This window comes from Chaetodon auriga, chromosome 13 (genome assembly GCF_051107435.1).
Source record: "Chaetodon auriga isolate fChaAug3 chromosome 13, fChaAug3.hap1, whole genome shotgun sequence".
In the NCBI taxonomy this organism is placed as follows: domain Eukaryota; kingdom Metazoa; phylum Chordata; class Actinopteri; order Chaetodontiformes; family Chaetodontidae; genus Chaetodon; species Chaetodon auriga.
The window spans coordinates 18,209,766-18,224,460 of NC_135086.1; the positions used below are offsets into that span (position 1 = coordinate 18,209,766).

The following is a 14,695-nucleotide window of genomic DNA, read 5'->3' on the forward strand; positions in this document are numbered from 1 at the left end:
CACATTCTGCCCTCCTCAGCAAGATGAGGAATCTCCTGGTCACTCCCCTCCGGGTTCCCCTCCCGTTTTCCCTGACGACGACCCGGAAACCGGCGTGCAGTTCCGTCGGCGTGCCCACACCTTCAGCCATCCACCTGTGAAGAAACGCATCTCCTTCGAGGGACAGCCGTCCAGCCAGGGCAAACAGCCTCCACTGCGCAGACAACAGTCGGTTAACGCGGAGCTGCTGCAGAGCAGGTAACTCACACTTATCAGTCACTGCCTTCCTATGTTGACCCTGCAGGACAAAGGAATGACCAATGCATCTCTTCAGTAACGGATGTTTTTTGCACTGAATTTTACTGCATTTCTTTTTCTACAGGAGCTTTGGTGTTTTGTTTGAGGATATGGCCAATGCTAACTTTGCTTAGAAAATCACAACCTATTGCTTTTGTTTAACACTAACTAAACATATAGTTCCCCTTTGATTTACACACAGACAGTGTAATCTGTTGCAGCACTTTGATGTGTCCTGAATCTCTCCCCCTCCTGCTGCACTATCCCTGAACAATAGCATCACAAGTTTCCTGTCACTGTTTTGATTGCTCATAAGTTCCTCTGTGTTTTTCTCTGCTCTGACCAGAAGCTCCTTCTTTTGTGTAATGTGTTTTTTTTTTTTTTTTTTTTATTTGTGGGCATTTCATGTTTGGCCCGCCCAGTTCCGTGGCTGTCTCGAGAACGCGCAGCGTTTCGGAGAGCGAGTCCTCCTTCAGCCTCCCCTCCTCCTTCTCTGCTCCCACTTTCCTGAAAAGCATTTACCAGGGCTCACTGGGCTCCCTGAGCTCCCTGGCAGACAGTGGGAGCCTCAAGAGGTGAGAGGGGGTGCTCAGACCGACCCCCCTGCTTAGACCCAAATGCATCACTCAGGGACGAAGGGGATGGGTGGGAGGGACGAGCTGTTCTTTGCTGGGATGGCAGTAGCCGCGTACATGTTGGCTGTCCAAACCTTTTAACACCCAGCTTTTTTGTCCCTGTTGTTCCTGTCTATTCATAGCAACTTTTATTGGTCAAAATACTTTCCAGCTGTTTCTTTTTTTCCCCCCCATCGTCTCTGCAGCTGGACCACCCTCTTCCTGTTTCACTCAGAAGTAGCAGGGGATGCTGATACACCCCTCTCTTGTTGTATTTGCATGTGAAGTTGGTTTGCATGGCGAAACTGTATTTAACCTGGATTCACATCATTTATTAACTGCATTTCACACTTGTGCCATCACCTTTCCTGAACCGGTACTGCTCATGATGCCTTAGGGGCTCTAAGCATCATGCTGACTCAGTCCAGTGACGTATCTATTTTAAAAGGTTGCTGTTAATGTTCAGCTGCGCCGCTAATAGACTATGCTCAAGAAAAGAAGAAATCCTGCAGTGTGCCTGAGAGTCTCCAGATCCTCTCAGGCGGTGCTACTCTGGCAGACTCTGCGAGGTGTCTGGATGGCAGAGTGTAAAGGTTAACATTTCCATTATGAATGGGACTCAGCGGAGCAGACCATTGTAAAATGGCATTTCCACAGGATGTTTTTCTGCTCTGGTAGGAGCCCAGTCCTCAGAGCATTTGTATTGATAATGCAGCATAATGAGGAAGAAAAGCTTTTTCAACGCACATTGATAGGCTGAAGTCTTAACCTGCAGGGTATTTAAATGACATTGCATATGCCAACATGTTCAAAGACATGCACATCTGTTGCGCTGTGAGATAACTTTACCCCCGTGCTAGTGCTGCCTCTTCTGTGACTTTCTTTCTGGCTTTACTGGCAACAAAACAAAATAAGAAGTAACATGTCAAGTGAAGAAATATTTGTCTGTTGAAGAGGCGTGTTAAATGTGCAGAACAGCTGAGAGAGTAAAAACACGGTCTTGGTGACATTTGTCTCAAGAAAGGTCACTTCCTGTTTTTCACTGTCCACATGATCAGGCTGGAGCTGGTGTGCTGACCAAGCTTATTGACTACTAGCTATCAAGTGATCCTCAGTGAGTAACAGAAAAAGCTTGTTTTCTTTAGCGGTGGAAAAATTTGAACTGTAAAGCATTCATTAAGTCATTTGTGACATCTCCTCAGTGCCTGACATTTCATTTTCACATTCACAAGCATTGGTGTACACTGTCTGTGTGGGTAAAATCACTCACTTGCAAGACCAGTTATCTTAAAAACAGACGCCCCAACAAATTATTAGTGTCAGGATTTCAGTTTATTTGTACAAGTGCAATACGTCATATAATACATTTATAACATAGAATTTCACCGGCGCTCATAAACTGCAATGCTCTGATATGTAATAATCTTTTGTATAACAAGACAGAAAACTACAGGAGAGAACGAGAGCTGTTGCATTAAAAGTTACATTACAATATTAATGCCAATTGTTGCCAGTTGCTTTAGCAGGACATCCTAACCTGCAAAAGAAGAGACATTTTTTTTGAATTCTGCTGTTATTGTACTGATTATCTGTAATTGCATTGTGCATCATTATCCATGTAAAAAAGGTGGAGAGGCCAGGCTGTGCTCTCCTCCGTTTCACCCTCCTTTTTTTGCACGTACCATGCTCATATGTTAACACAAATAGCTTCACTTGGTCACACTTTTTCCACATATGACCGAGCCCTTTATTTTGGTTGTTCTTGTTTGGGATGGGACCTTTTTATAGGATTTGCTTCAGCATCGGCCATGTTCAGTACATTGTCTGCATTGTTGTGTTGGCAGGTGTGAATTTCAAGGCCTCGATATCTTGACTCCATGAATGTGAAACAAGTAACACGAGGCAGCGAGCATTTTCGGCACCTCAGTAACCAGGTTTTCTTCTCCACTAACAAAAGCAACTTCTTTTCCAGAAAACAAACGAGCACGCATGCACCTCAGCTGTGGCTGTTTGTGTGGCTGATTGTCATTTTCCATACTAATTGTGACCTACAGCACTACCATCTGCTTTATTAACATGGATATTGGGTCAATGCCTGGAACATGTTTTTCATCAGTCATGTTTAAGGTTCACCTTGACCATTTCTCAGCAGCTCAGAGAGTTCGTGATGAGAAGCTTGTGTAAGGGCTCCTGTGTTGTTTCTGAGTGGAGAGGTCAGATGTATGTGCCTTCGTGTACCGAAGGATGTGTGCGTGCTCATTTGTGAAAGCTGCTGAAAGAGTGTTGGTGTAAGATGATACCTCACTCATTTATCGGGTGTCTGTGACGCTGCTGTCTTCTCTCGTAGCAATGGAGAAGGCAGGAAGAGGACCCTGTCTGGCTGCAGCAATGACTCAGTGAGTGGAGGTCTCCCCCCGACCCCACGCAGGGTCTCCTGGAGACAGAAGATCTTCCTGAGGGTCGCGTCGCCCATGAACAAGCCGTCTGCATCCATGCAGCAGCCAGGTCTGGTAACACAATCCGCCGAGCAAGGCACAACATGATGCACAGTGGATATGCTCTGAATAATCCACAAGTGCAAGGAAAACGAGTACACGGCAGGGGGAACATTTGATTCTTGTGGAAAATTGCTATTCTTAAACTCCCGACTTTCATGCATGCATGCATGGGAAAAGCATAAAGGGTTTAAAGGAAAGGAGTTTTCCTACTTCGTCCTTGTCAGATAAACACTGATAAGGAGGCTTGTGAAAGAGATCCTCCTACCTGTTCTCATGGACATTTTTTTTTTACCTTTAGCTTTCTTGTCTTAGTCAAGAGAACTAAAACAAATGGAGCCAGCGGGTTATTCCAAGATCAAGGGCATTAACAGCTCCTGAAATATCTTCCTTTGTAGCTGCTGGCCAGTTAGTGTTCCAGTGAGTTTATGGGAGCTTTTTTTTGTTTTGTTCCTTTTTTGCAAGAAAAAAAAAAAAAAAAACAGCTGCCAGCTGTGGGTGATGAGAGTGATGACACTAAACAATAGAGTAAATATGCCACAACACTGAAACAATAAGCTAAAAGAGGCTGAAAAGCTGTGCAGTGATAACTCCCCCTTTCATAGTACACGCAGTCATTCGATTCATTGTTCATACAGACAAATGTTGACTTAATGCATTCCATTGATGCATTTGAATGTCTCATTTTAGACCACTCTGATGGCAGGGAGCTCTTGCCTCTCTCTCCTCGTGCCTTCAACTCAAGTCTGGATCCCTTGGGGCACCTGCTTCCACCGGGGGAGAGGCCTAAGAGGACGGGGGCTGACTACCGGGCCCTCTGGAAGACTGCCATCCACCAGCAGATACTGCTGCTGCGCATGGAAAAGGAGAACCAGAGGCTGGAGGGTGAGTTGCAGTCACTACTGTGCACATTAAGAATAATAATCACCCTGGGAACAAATCCTTCCTTCGGTCACATGAATGACAAATATGAAGAACAGTCTTGTTGCTGCTAGATTATTCCGTTTGATGCGTTTTATGTTCAGTGTGTTTGTTCCTCTGCAGACACTAGTGGTATTTATAATTTGTCACGGCTGTTCTTGTCGAAATCAGCTCACACTGGCTTGTTATGAAGGATTTTGAGATATTTATTGCAGTGGCAACTTGCGCTCATGTCCCTCTCCCTCACCTACCATGCAAATCTTCTTGTTCCTAGCTGTCATGCCTGTTTATTTTGAGAAGTCAAATGCTGCTGTCTTTGATTTAGATTCTGGAGCACAGCTATATTTAGAGTAAGATGTTTTGGTGTTGGACATACACACACATATGGACACATGGAGATACACAAACACACTTGAACACTTAGAAGTTTATAGTGCACGCAAGGGAAAAAACAACACTAATGGTTAAAATAACAGGATGTAGCATTTGGAAACATCGCCCTCTAATGGCCCATCTTATTTAGGCTGCATCCCAAAGCTTTTTTTAGCACTCCTTTTTTCTCCTCTCCTCCCCTCATAACCACTTAACGGGAAGTTAACAGGCAAGAGGAGGAATGGAGAGGAGAAGAGGAAGCAGAGGCCCATTTGGGACAGTTAATTAGATACTTCATTATCAAGAAGGCAGCATCTTTACAGTGAAGAGGCATAAAGTAAACCCCACGTCATGATTAAAGTCTCAGGCAGTAACGTGTGCTAGTTTTATGCATGCCTCAAACAGTAGACCAGAAAAAAACCAGCCTATAACACCTGCTATGTGTAGCCATTTTATTATATTATACCAACGCATCTCTTTCCCTTTGTATGTTACTATGACACCAATGCTGGTCTGAGGACCTAACTGTGAATAGCGTTTTCAATAGAAGGTAAGCGATATGAAAGGAGCCCTTGGGATCACGGCGGATAGATGTTTTGCATGATTTTGGGTGTTTGTTATTGTATTCATTCAGTTCAGCGTCTTTTGTTTGCATGTTCAGGTGCTATCATGCTTTGTGCTGTTTTTGTTTCTTTTGTTCTTTGTACATCTGCCACTATCTTGATGTAGCTTCCCCATGCCTCCAGCATAATAAGAGCGGATCTATGGTGTTAATGTGGGTATTGTGGCTCGTGTTTATGTGGTAGGCTTTCCGTGGTGACAGGCGAGAAAAGGTGTGAGGGACTATATCCACACTCGCTCTCAAATATGACGTCTTTTAATCGGCTTCATTGTTGTTTCACAAAAGCAAAATCAGAGGGGCTTTTTTTTTTTAAAGTACAGCCCTCCTTTGGTGGCCTTTGCTGTTGATTTCCTGGTACGACAAGCAAATCGTCATTGACAAAATGATGCTCAATATGTTCTTTCATTTCTTTTTTGTTCTGGTGATCGTGTTGCAGCGAGCAGAGATGAGCTGCACATCCGCAAGATGAAGCTCAACTACCAGGAAGTGGGCCAGTGCTCCAAAGATGCGCAGGCATTGTGGGAGAGAAAACTGACAGCCCCAGGCAGAATGACAGTCCCACAAGACAAGGAGGAGTTGTATCGTGCACTCTGCCAAGGTGAAAGATGTGTGTGTGTGTGTGTGTGTGTGTATGTGTTTGCATGTATTATTCACATTGTGGGGACATAAATCGCTTTACACAGTCACGTTGTGTAGACTCGTCTTCCTTAAGGGGACAAAATGCAAGTAAGTCCTTTAATTTTAAAGTGAAGACTTGGGTTAAGGTTAAGGTAAGGAAAATGAATATGTGTCTATGTAATGTCTCCAAAAGTGAGGAAAACCTAACGTGTGTGTGTGTAAGTGTCTAAGAACTTGAGAGAAAGGGGCTATGAAGACATGTATGCCTGTATCTACAATTCTTCATAAAGCAGCACACGCGTGAAGTGACGAATGAGCGTTTGTCGTCTCCATCTTTGTGTGCAGGTGTTCCCAAGAGCAGGCGTGGGGAGGTCTGGTTGCTCCTTTCCCATCAGCACCGGCTGCGTCACAGACTGCCCCAGCGTCAGCACGCCCCAGACACCCCCTACCATGACCTGCTTAAGCAGCTCACCGCACAGCAGCATGCCATTCTGGTGGATCTAGGTGTGCACACAGTTCTATAAAAGGGGTTCTCACTGTTATGGAGAACAAAGAAAAACAGCAATGGAATTTGACTGTTTTGTATTTTAGGCATGGGAACATGTTTCAGGATAATGCATTTAGTAAATGTTCAGATGTAACTGTTATCCCTGTGTCCCTGCTCAGGCCGGACCTTTCCCACCCACCAGTACTTCTCAGCTCAGCTGGGCGCAGGGCAGCTTTCTCTATACAACCTCCTGAAAGCCTACTCTCTGCTGGATACAGAGGTACATTCCACTATCCTGTTTCCTCTCCCCACAGTGCATCACTGTAAGTAAAGCCATAGTGTGGTCAATGTCATGGAATTGCTACATATTGTGTGCTCTTTTTTTTGTGTAACACAGGTTGGCTACTGCCAGGGTATCAGCTTTGTGGCTGGAGTGTTGCTGTTGCACATGAGTGAAGAACAGGCCTTCGACATGCTTAAGTTCCTCATGTATGACCTGGGCATCAGGCAGCAGTACAGACCTGACATGGTCTCTCTGCAGGTCAGTGCATGAATGTGTCAGTGGACCACGAGAGCGTGTTCATAGAATTTGGCAGATCTTGTTACCATAAAACATTTTAGCCATGTTTAATTTGTGCAAGATAATTTAATGTTAAACCATCAGACATGATGAAAAGTCAAATTAGAACCAAATTACAGCTTTTATAAAGTGACGTTCACCTGTATGAAAAAAAAAAATCCCCTTGACATTAACACTACTATGAATAGACTTTCAGCTCTGGTGCTCCCACTGGTAGTGTTGGAAAAGACAGCGCTGTAGACAGCAGTGCATACCAGTACTCCACTACACATCCCAAACAGATCTGACCATGGGACACTGAGATTAAACTGCAACACATGGACTTCTTTCGGTTTCTCTCATTTCTCTCTTTGTTTTCATTTCTCTCTGTGTTCTAGCTCAGAATAATAAAAGCTATAATCACATAAAGACTGTACACATAGTGGCATTAAACTTGAAATGTTATATACTGTTATATATTATAGTATGCATACGGTATGTTTCCACCCTATTAGAAACAGTCCGTTCATGTTTTAGGTGTCACCTGCCTGCTGCGAGAGGCTTTGTGCGGTTTCGCAGTTAGCAACAGCAAACAGTAGTCAAGTGTCTCCACCTCTGACTCAAACCACACCTGCATGCCTGCTCTGTTAGCTTCAGTTAAACATCAGCTGACCTCACTGGAGTAAAGCATCAGCAGGCGTGGTAATGTTTAATCTGCATCAGGTAACCATTTAGCCGAGCAGTGGCCTGATGGCTCTCTCTACGCTGCAGTTCTGTTCTTTTTAGACCTATCCAAAGGTTGTAAAGACAAGGGGGGGGGTTGTGCCGTTTTCTCTGTGCGGTGGTTCAGTACGAGGAGGTAAAGGTACTTGTCTTGTTTGTAACGGTCAGGAAATTGTAAGACTGATAACAGTCTAATTTTAGCTTGAGCTAACTTCTGCTTCTCTTTTCTGTCTGCTGTGGATGTCACTGTAGCACTTGTCAGGATCGCTGTTATACATTGTTCGGGAGTTAGGACTGCTCGCCAAATGCTTGGCCTCCATGCATGCCTCAGCAAGTTTCTAAAACAACACTGGTAATACTTACGGAGCTCCTTGCTTGGGTAAAGGTTCATTTGCCAGCTAGTATTTCTGAGATTACCCTGTGATACTCTGTCACCTGCAGATCCAGACATACCAGTTTGTTGTGACACAGCATGTTTTGACCTGTGTGTGTGTGTGTGTGTGTGTGTGTGTGTGTGTGTGTGTGTGTGTGTACACTGTCCCTTTGAATGTGTCTGTTTAAGTCTATGCACACTGTCTGTCGTTCCAGATTCAGATGTACCAGCTCTCCAGACTGTTGCACGACTACCACCGCGAGCTGTACAATCACTTCGAGGAGCACGAGATCTGCCCGAGCCTCTACGCAGCGCCGTGGTTCCTCACTCTCTTCGCCTCACAGTTCCCGCTCAGCTTCGTGTCCCGCATCTTTGGTATATTTTTAGAATAACTGCTGTTTGCTCACACACTTATCCGCTTATCAGCACAATGTATATTCTTAAGAGGATGCCATTTAAACGGCTTTGTAGTAATTACAGCTTTAAGGAAAGTGTTTACAGCGTTGGTGTTTCTATTGCTCTGTCTGTGTTTTTCAGATTTTGTGTTTGTCCAAGGGACTGGGGTGATTTTTAAAGTGGCCCTCTGTCTGCTGAGCAGCCATGAGGGGGAGATAGTGGAGTGTGACAGCTTTGAGAGCATTGTGGACTATCTGAAGACAACACTTCCCGCCCTCACTCACACACAGATGGAGCAGACCATTGCAAAGGTACGGAATGGAAAGTGGAAATAGTGTGAAATACACTCCCAAGTTTCCAGATAATTAAGCACAGTGACACGTGTAAACTTAATGTGTGTGAGTGGCCAGATAGCCCTGCCTTTGTTGTACTGGTAAGATAAAAACTTCCTGATACTCTTGATAGTGGAAAATGTGTTTAGAAGTGGCACATTGTTAAAGATCCAGTATTCACACTTAACATAATGCAACAATACACAAATTCCTCTTGTACTTGAATTAAACTGAGTTGATTTTAGGACTAAGCCGCAAACCTGGTCGAGCCTCCCCAGTTCCTCCTCATGATCCTGATACGATTTTTAATGCTTGTGCTTCATCTGCAGATTTTTCATCCATTAAGCACCCCTCTGGCAAATCATTTTGTCTAAGACCTGTAAGCCAAAGTGAGGTTTACAGTAAACTACTCAGTTTAAACCCGAGCTCACATTTTAAGTATGTTATTTATATCAGATTAAAGTGGAAAAATACAGAAAATCTGTGAAGCAATGCTGTGACATAATGTTGGTGATCCCAGTGACTTGAATAGCTATAGTCTGATTTCAAAATTGTCCTGCTTAGTAAAATCCTGGAGTTCCTAGTAAACTCTCAATTGTGACTGTTTCTAGAGACAAAAAACATATGACAGCCGTAGAAAAATGTCCTTGTTAGGACTAGATGAACAGGCCATTTACTGTATGACTACCTCTGTCATTGAACTCAGGCAGTAGTTTCCAGTTCTTCCAAAGCAACTGCTCTTAAAGTTGGTATAGGGGTCCCACAAGGGTCTATTCTCTGTCCTCTTTTTTTGTAATGTGAAAGAATTCTAAGTTTAAATTTTTTTATTTGCTTGCAATCTGCAACCTGACCACTAGATGCCACTAAACCCTGCTACACATTGGTCTTTTGAGACCCACATGGAACAGAAACTGAAGGTCAAAATTGGACTTTTGTATAGAAACAAACATGCATCTTGTTTACTGAGCAGAATGCCATTTAACAATCGACAACTATGTCTGCTCTTCATCATAGTGTTGTGAATGTGCATGTCTCTCCCTGCACCTTAAAGCCTCTTGACTCCAGTGAACTGCTCTTTATCACAGCTGATACATTCCTCACCATTGCATTTTCTATTAAAAGGTGGGATGGTCCTCCTTAGCTGGCAGAAGGGTGTTGGATTGTGTGATATTTATCTACACAACTCCACTTTAAAACCCATCCTTACCTCTGCTGTTATATGAGTGTAGCACTGATGATGTCAGGTCACAAGATATTTTAACATTAGCTGTATCGCATGTTCAAACTGAGCTTGGGAGAACCTGTTTTAAATACTTCCCTCCTTCCTCTGCTCATTTCCTGAGATGATTTTAAAAGATATACTATTTGCAGTTCCACTTCTAATTGCTTTTCTTAACGTGAAACTAATGTAACTTGTTTTTAATGTTTTCACTGTGTCTATCCATATTTAAACGGTATATGTTTATTCTTGTACGCAGCTCAATCAAATCTCTCAATGAGGATACCTTTTAAATAAAGGATTAAATACATCTGCAGATAAAAATTACATATGAAGTGTGGAATTTTATTATCTGATTTTTGCAAAATAAAGCTAAAATGGCATTTTGATATAATGTGTTTTTACAGTATATAGAAGAAGCTCATCCACACGTCCATTTGTTCCTACTGGAGATGTTCATTTAGTTAATTTTTGGTTTTGTGTTTTTGTGGGATTGGCTGACAAGGAGAATATACAATATAACTGACTATCCTTTACACTCTATGTAGCCTACATTTGTTGGGCCTTACTATTAAGTTTTGTAACAACATTGATATACTATAATGACAGTTGATAGCATCCGTCTCACTGTGAACCTTTTGATTGCCAGGTAATGGAGATGGACATCTCCAAGCAGCTGCATGCATACGAGGTGGAGTACCATGTCCTGCAGGATGAGATGTTAGATGTCGGAACGCTGCCTGATGACTCCGACCGGCTGGACAAATTAGAAAAGACGAATGGGCAGTTGAAGAAACAGAACATGGACCTGCTGGAAAAACTTCAGGTATGGAAGAGAGGAGTCACACTTAGATGTGGATCTGCAACAAGAGCACTTTCTTCACTTGGTACCTTTCATCTACATTAGTGGGAATGATTTTATGAAACAGCAATAAATTCCTTTAAAATTTAAATTTCCCTCTTTTGATGGAGTGGACGGCTCTGTCATGTGTGAGATCCACAGAAGTTGCCACTGGTAGTGTCCCAGACTACCCATAGATGGCACTAAAACACAAGTTAAAAACACAGTGAAAACAATAGCAAGACAAAGGAACTGAACACTATATGTTCTCCAAATACTCCTCACATTTCCAGCAGTAGTTTGTGAATTTGTGCAGCAGGACTGCTAAATTCACACCTGATGGTTTGTATTAATGAGGGTAAAAGAGGTATTGAGATGCTCTCACATCTGATGTGACAAAGAAAAATTAGATGACACTGAGACCTACGGTGTTAGATAGCTGTTACTACAACATTTCACAAGTAATTTACACTTGTGAAATGTTGATTCTGTATGAACCACAGTCATATCTGATCACACTTTTTAGGAGCTTTTTGCGCTATAGTCCTGTTAAAAAGTCACTGTAGTGCTGACTTCTAGTTGAATTCTGAGAATCTGTAGCATCTGCTTTTTGTTTACCCTTCATCCAAATGGGTGCTTTTGCCTCATACCCTTTATTTACTGAGGTGCAATGTCCGTGTCCTCCAGGCTGCACGACAGAAGATTCAGACGCTGGAGACGAGCGTAGAGAACTTCCTTTCTCGGGAGAGCAAAATGAAGCACATGATTCGCTCTCTGGAGCAGGAGAGGGCAGCTTACCAGAAGACCATTGAACGCATGCGCTCATGCCTTCCCCCTGACGCCCTGACAGATGTGGAGATGACCCAGATCAAAACAGGACCCAACGGGAAAGCCAAAACTGCAGCCAAGAAGCCCTGATGGCAACCAGGGGGCTGGCTGCTCAGGGCAGACGCGCGGGCAGGCTCTGAAGTGAACAAATGGAGACTGCTGTAGTGGAAGGCTGCTGAGATCCACAGCTATTGTTGTACTGCTGCACTAGAGTGGCAGTGTTTTGTAAATGTTTGATGTCTAGACTTGAGACACGCAGACTGTATAGGAAGTATCTACATGACATTTGTCAGCATATAATAGAGTGGTGGGAGGATGGTTTCAGTTATATTAGCAACAGACTATTCCGTCAGTGCGTCGACGCTGCTGCTGCTCTGTCTCATCTGTTTCACTGCCAGTTTGAAGGTGAGACCAAGATGCACAACATCCTTCCCTTTTCAGATCTTTTTGATAATCACAGGGGAATTTTCTAGATTGACACGAGTGAGAAATGTGTCTGCCGCTGCAAATCTTTTTGAGCACTGCCTTGATGTATTTGCTACCAGTTTCAGTGGCACCACAAAAGCATTGAACAGAAGGTGCCTGTTGGCAAACAATCCTTTGGACCTCAGGTTCAACTTATAGCCATTACCAGTGTGTGTGATCCTGGAGCTGAAACCCCATTGTTTTTGTTGTTTTGAACTTTCTGCATGTGATGGAAACTCGGCCTCAGAGTAACCACGCTGCTTTGTTGTTTCCTTTTATTCACTTGAATTTTTTGTGAATGTAACTTCCCTCCAAAGATCATTGTGATAACATTCTGTTTCTCACACCAGAAACATCTGGTTACACATCTGCCGTGTTAGGCTTTAAGTTTCAGCAGACATACAGTAGCTTGTTTCTTATCTCTCAGCACAGCACCACTGCCTTCACGTGAGAGATCTTTAAGCAATTGCACTTGCTGCTTTTAAGGAGGAAGTATTTCTTCCAAAGCTCAGGCAGGATGTGAGGTCGTCTGTCTTCTCAGTTTCCTGTGTGACTGACCGCGGAGTCGCCTCGTTTTAGCACCACACTCAGACACTGAAGCAGAGTTCACGCTCCCCAGGAGGCACCGAAAAACAGACTAATGTGGAGGAGTGCTCTGAATGTACAGCACGTGCTTCTGTTGTAAAAGTCTGTGTGACATTTTTGTTTTTGTCAGCTCAAGATTTGACAAATCGAGCAATATCTTCTCTTCCTATAGTTCTTGAAGGTGGGACTACAAAGAGCTAGTGCTGTTTGGCTCAAGATTGAAAAGCAACATATATCTGCAGTTGCATTGCTGTTGGTCACGCTGTCAGTTTTATGTTTGCAGTGAAAGTCATGTGTTTAGGTGAGTAGAGAGACTGCAAAAGAAAGAAATGAGAGGAACTTGAGGAAAAATGAGTTTCTTTTTGCGTGGGGTCTCTCCTGATACTGGGTAATAGAGACAGTATTTGTACACACACACTCACATACACACAAGCTGTGCAGTGAACTGGCTGACTGCATGGGCAGACAGTTCAAATGAGTTGAAAGAGTGTCCCTGGCCTAGGCGTCCTCAGTTTTGTTTTATCCCACCTCCATGTCTGACTCACCATCGGTAGTTCTGATTGAAAGCAAACAGTCCTGGGCTTGACTCCGCTTTCATAAAGCACCCTTACATTAAAAACCAAGGTGATGTCTATCATGAAAGAAGTACTTGCTAAACGTGTCTATCAGTCTTCCTGTCCTTGGTGACAAGCTGTTTTGACACATTTGTGTCTATTTCAGTGTAAAGTTTTTATTCTCAAACTTCAGTCCGAGCTGACATATCCTTTCACATACAGTGCAGTATGTTTATGTTTAGCAATCCTGTGTATTTGCATATGCCCAGAGCACTTGCATACTTTTGCTAAGTTACAGGAGCTACAGTAGTTCACATGAAGTTTGATAGCTTGATAAATCCGGCCTGGCGTTTCCTGTCATGGTGAAATGTTCTTGTGGTGATTGAGGTGACGTTTTAAAGGTTTGCCCCCAACTTCTCATAAATAATAGAGAAACAGTCACCTGAACAGCAGGGACTCTCAACAGTTCAGAAAGTGAAACATATCAAAACAGTCATTCTGGAAGGATACATAGGATGCAGCCCTACACAGCTTCTCTGCCTCCTTTTGCCTCTTTTGCTGATCTACAGTGTTTGCGCATCATATAAATTGAACCATTGAACCAAAGATGTGGTTGTTTTTCAAAAAACGAATGATTGCAAAATGAATGAATTCATCCAAAATGCTGTGATGTATAGTATGTTAAATGTGATAACTTTATTGTCACTACACCTTTTCAGCATTCTCCAGGTTTGTACTAAAACAAAAGCTTGAAAAGATACCAAATATTGGCAGTAAAAACTTGAAAAAAAAAAAAAAAAAAACTAAAAAAAAAAATCATTGGCAGACTTGTTTACTCATTGCTCTCATCTTTTTCCTTTGTGCCAAATGTTAATGACGGCCTTCTCCATTAATCGGAGATATGAGACCATTTTGTCCATGTCTAATGTTGAGCACATCCTCGTGGTCAGCGAAGGGTCTGTATTTTACATCAGGTGCTCCGAGTACTGACTACTAAATAGTGCTTGTATCACTGTGTTTTAAGGAAAAACATTTAATAATACATGGATTGTTTTTCTGTCAACATGAGGGCTACATAAAAGCAAAGGAACATGAACATGTCATGAATTCTTCAATAAACTTCACCTTGCCTTGTTTTCTGTCTATTCACGTCCAAATGTCTTTCCTGCACTGTAAGCTCTCTTAAAGAAATCATGTTCCCTTACTGCTCTACAAGGTAGCACTTCAAGTGCAGGACGTAGCCTCAAGCTGAAATGGTCTGTGTTTGTGTGTGTGTGTGTGTGTGTGTGTGTGTGTGTGTAGACGTATTATTGCGTAAAAGGCCAAGGTAGACTTCGACAGTTTTAGAGAGTCTATTTAAAGGCCTTTCAAGAGTTGTACTTTTGTTCGCGCCTTGGGCAAAGAGAACTACAGGT

The 14,695-nt window shown here is 43.0% G+C and overlaps 1 protein-coding gene across 7 annotated transcripts in view; it reads left to right on the top strand.

Annotated features, from left to right (window-relative positions):
- The window catches only part of tbc1d4 (TBC1 domain family, member 4), a 28,636-nt gene extending 14,220 nt beyond the window's left edge, over positions 1-14,416 (top strand). The window contains exons 12-24 of one of the 7 annotated variants that reach the window (XM_076746570.1): positions 20-237; positions 699-851; positions 3,238-3,395; positions 4,076-4,270; positions 5,214-5,228; positions 5,737-5,898; positions 6,264-6,422; positions 6,585-6,685; positions 6,803-6,946; positions 8,276-8,435; positions 8,598-8,767; positions 10,657-10,833; positions 11,536-14,416. In XM_076746570.1, coding sequence (XP_076602685.1) covers positions 20-237; positions 699-851; positions 3,238-3,395; positions 4,076-4,270; positions 5,214-5,228; positions 5,737-5,898; positions 6,264-6,422; positions 6,585-6,685; positions 6,803-6,946; positions 8,276-8,435; positions 8,598-8,767; positions 10,657-10,833; positions 11,536-11,766 — 2,043 coding nt within the window. In that variant the 3' untranslated portion in view covers positions 11,767-14,416. Of the gene's footprint in view, positions 1-19; positions 238-698; positions 852-3,237; positions 3,396-4,075; positions 4,281-5,213; positions 5,229-5,736; positions 5,899-6,263; positions 6,423-6,584; positions 6,686-6,802; positions 6,947-7,366; positions 7,688-7,715; positions 8,067-8,275; positions 8,436-8,597; positions 8,768-10,656; positions 10,834-11,535 lie in introns of those variants that run through there. The other 6 variants (XM_076746571.1, XM_076746572.1, XM_076746573.1 and 3 more) reach the window with 6 other exon arrangements.
- Positions 14,417-14,695: the final 279 nt, after the last annotated feature.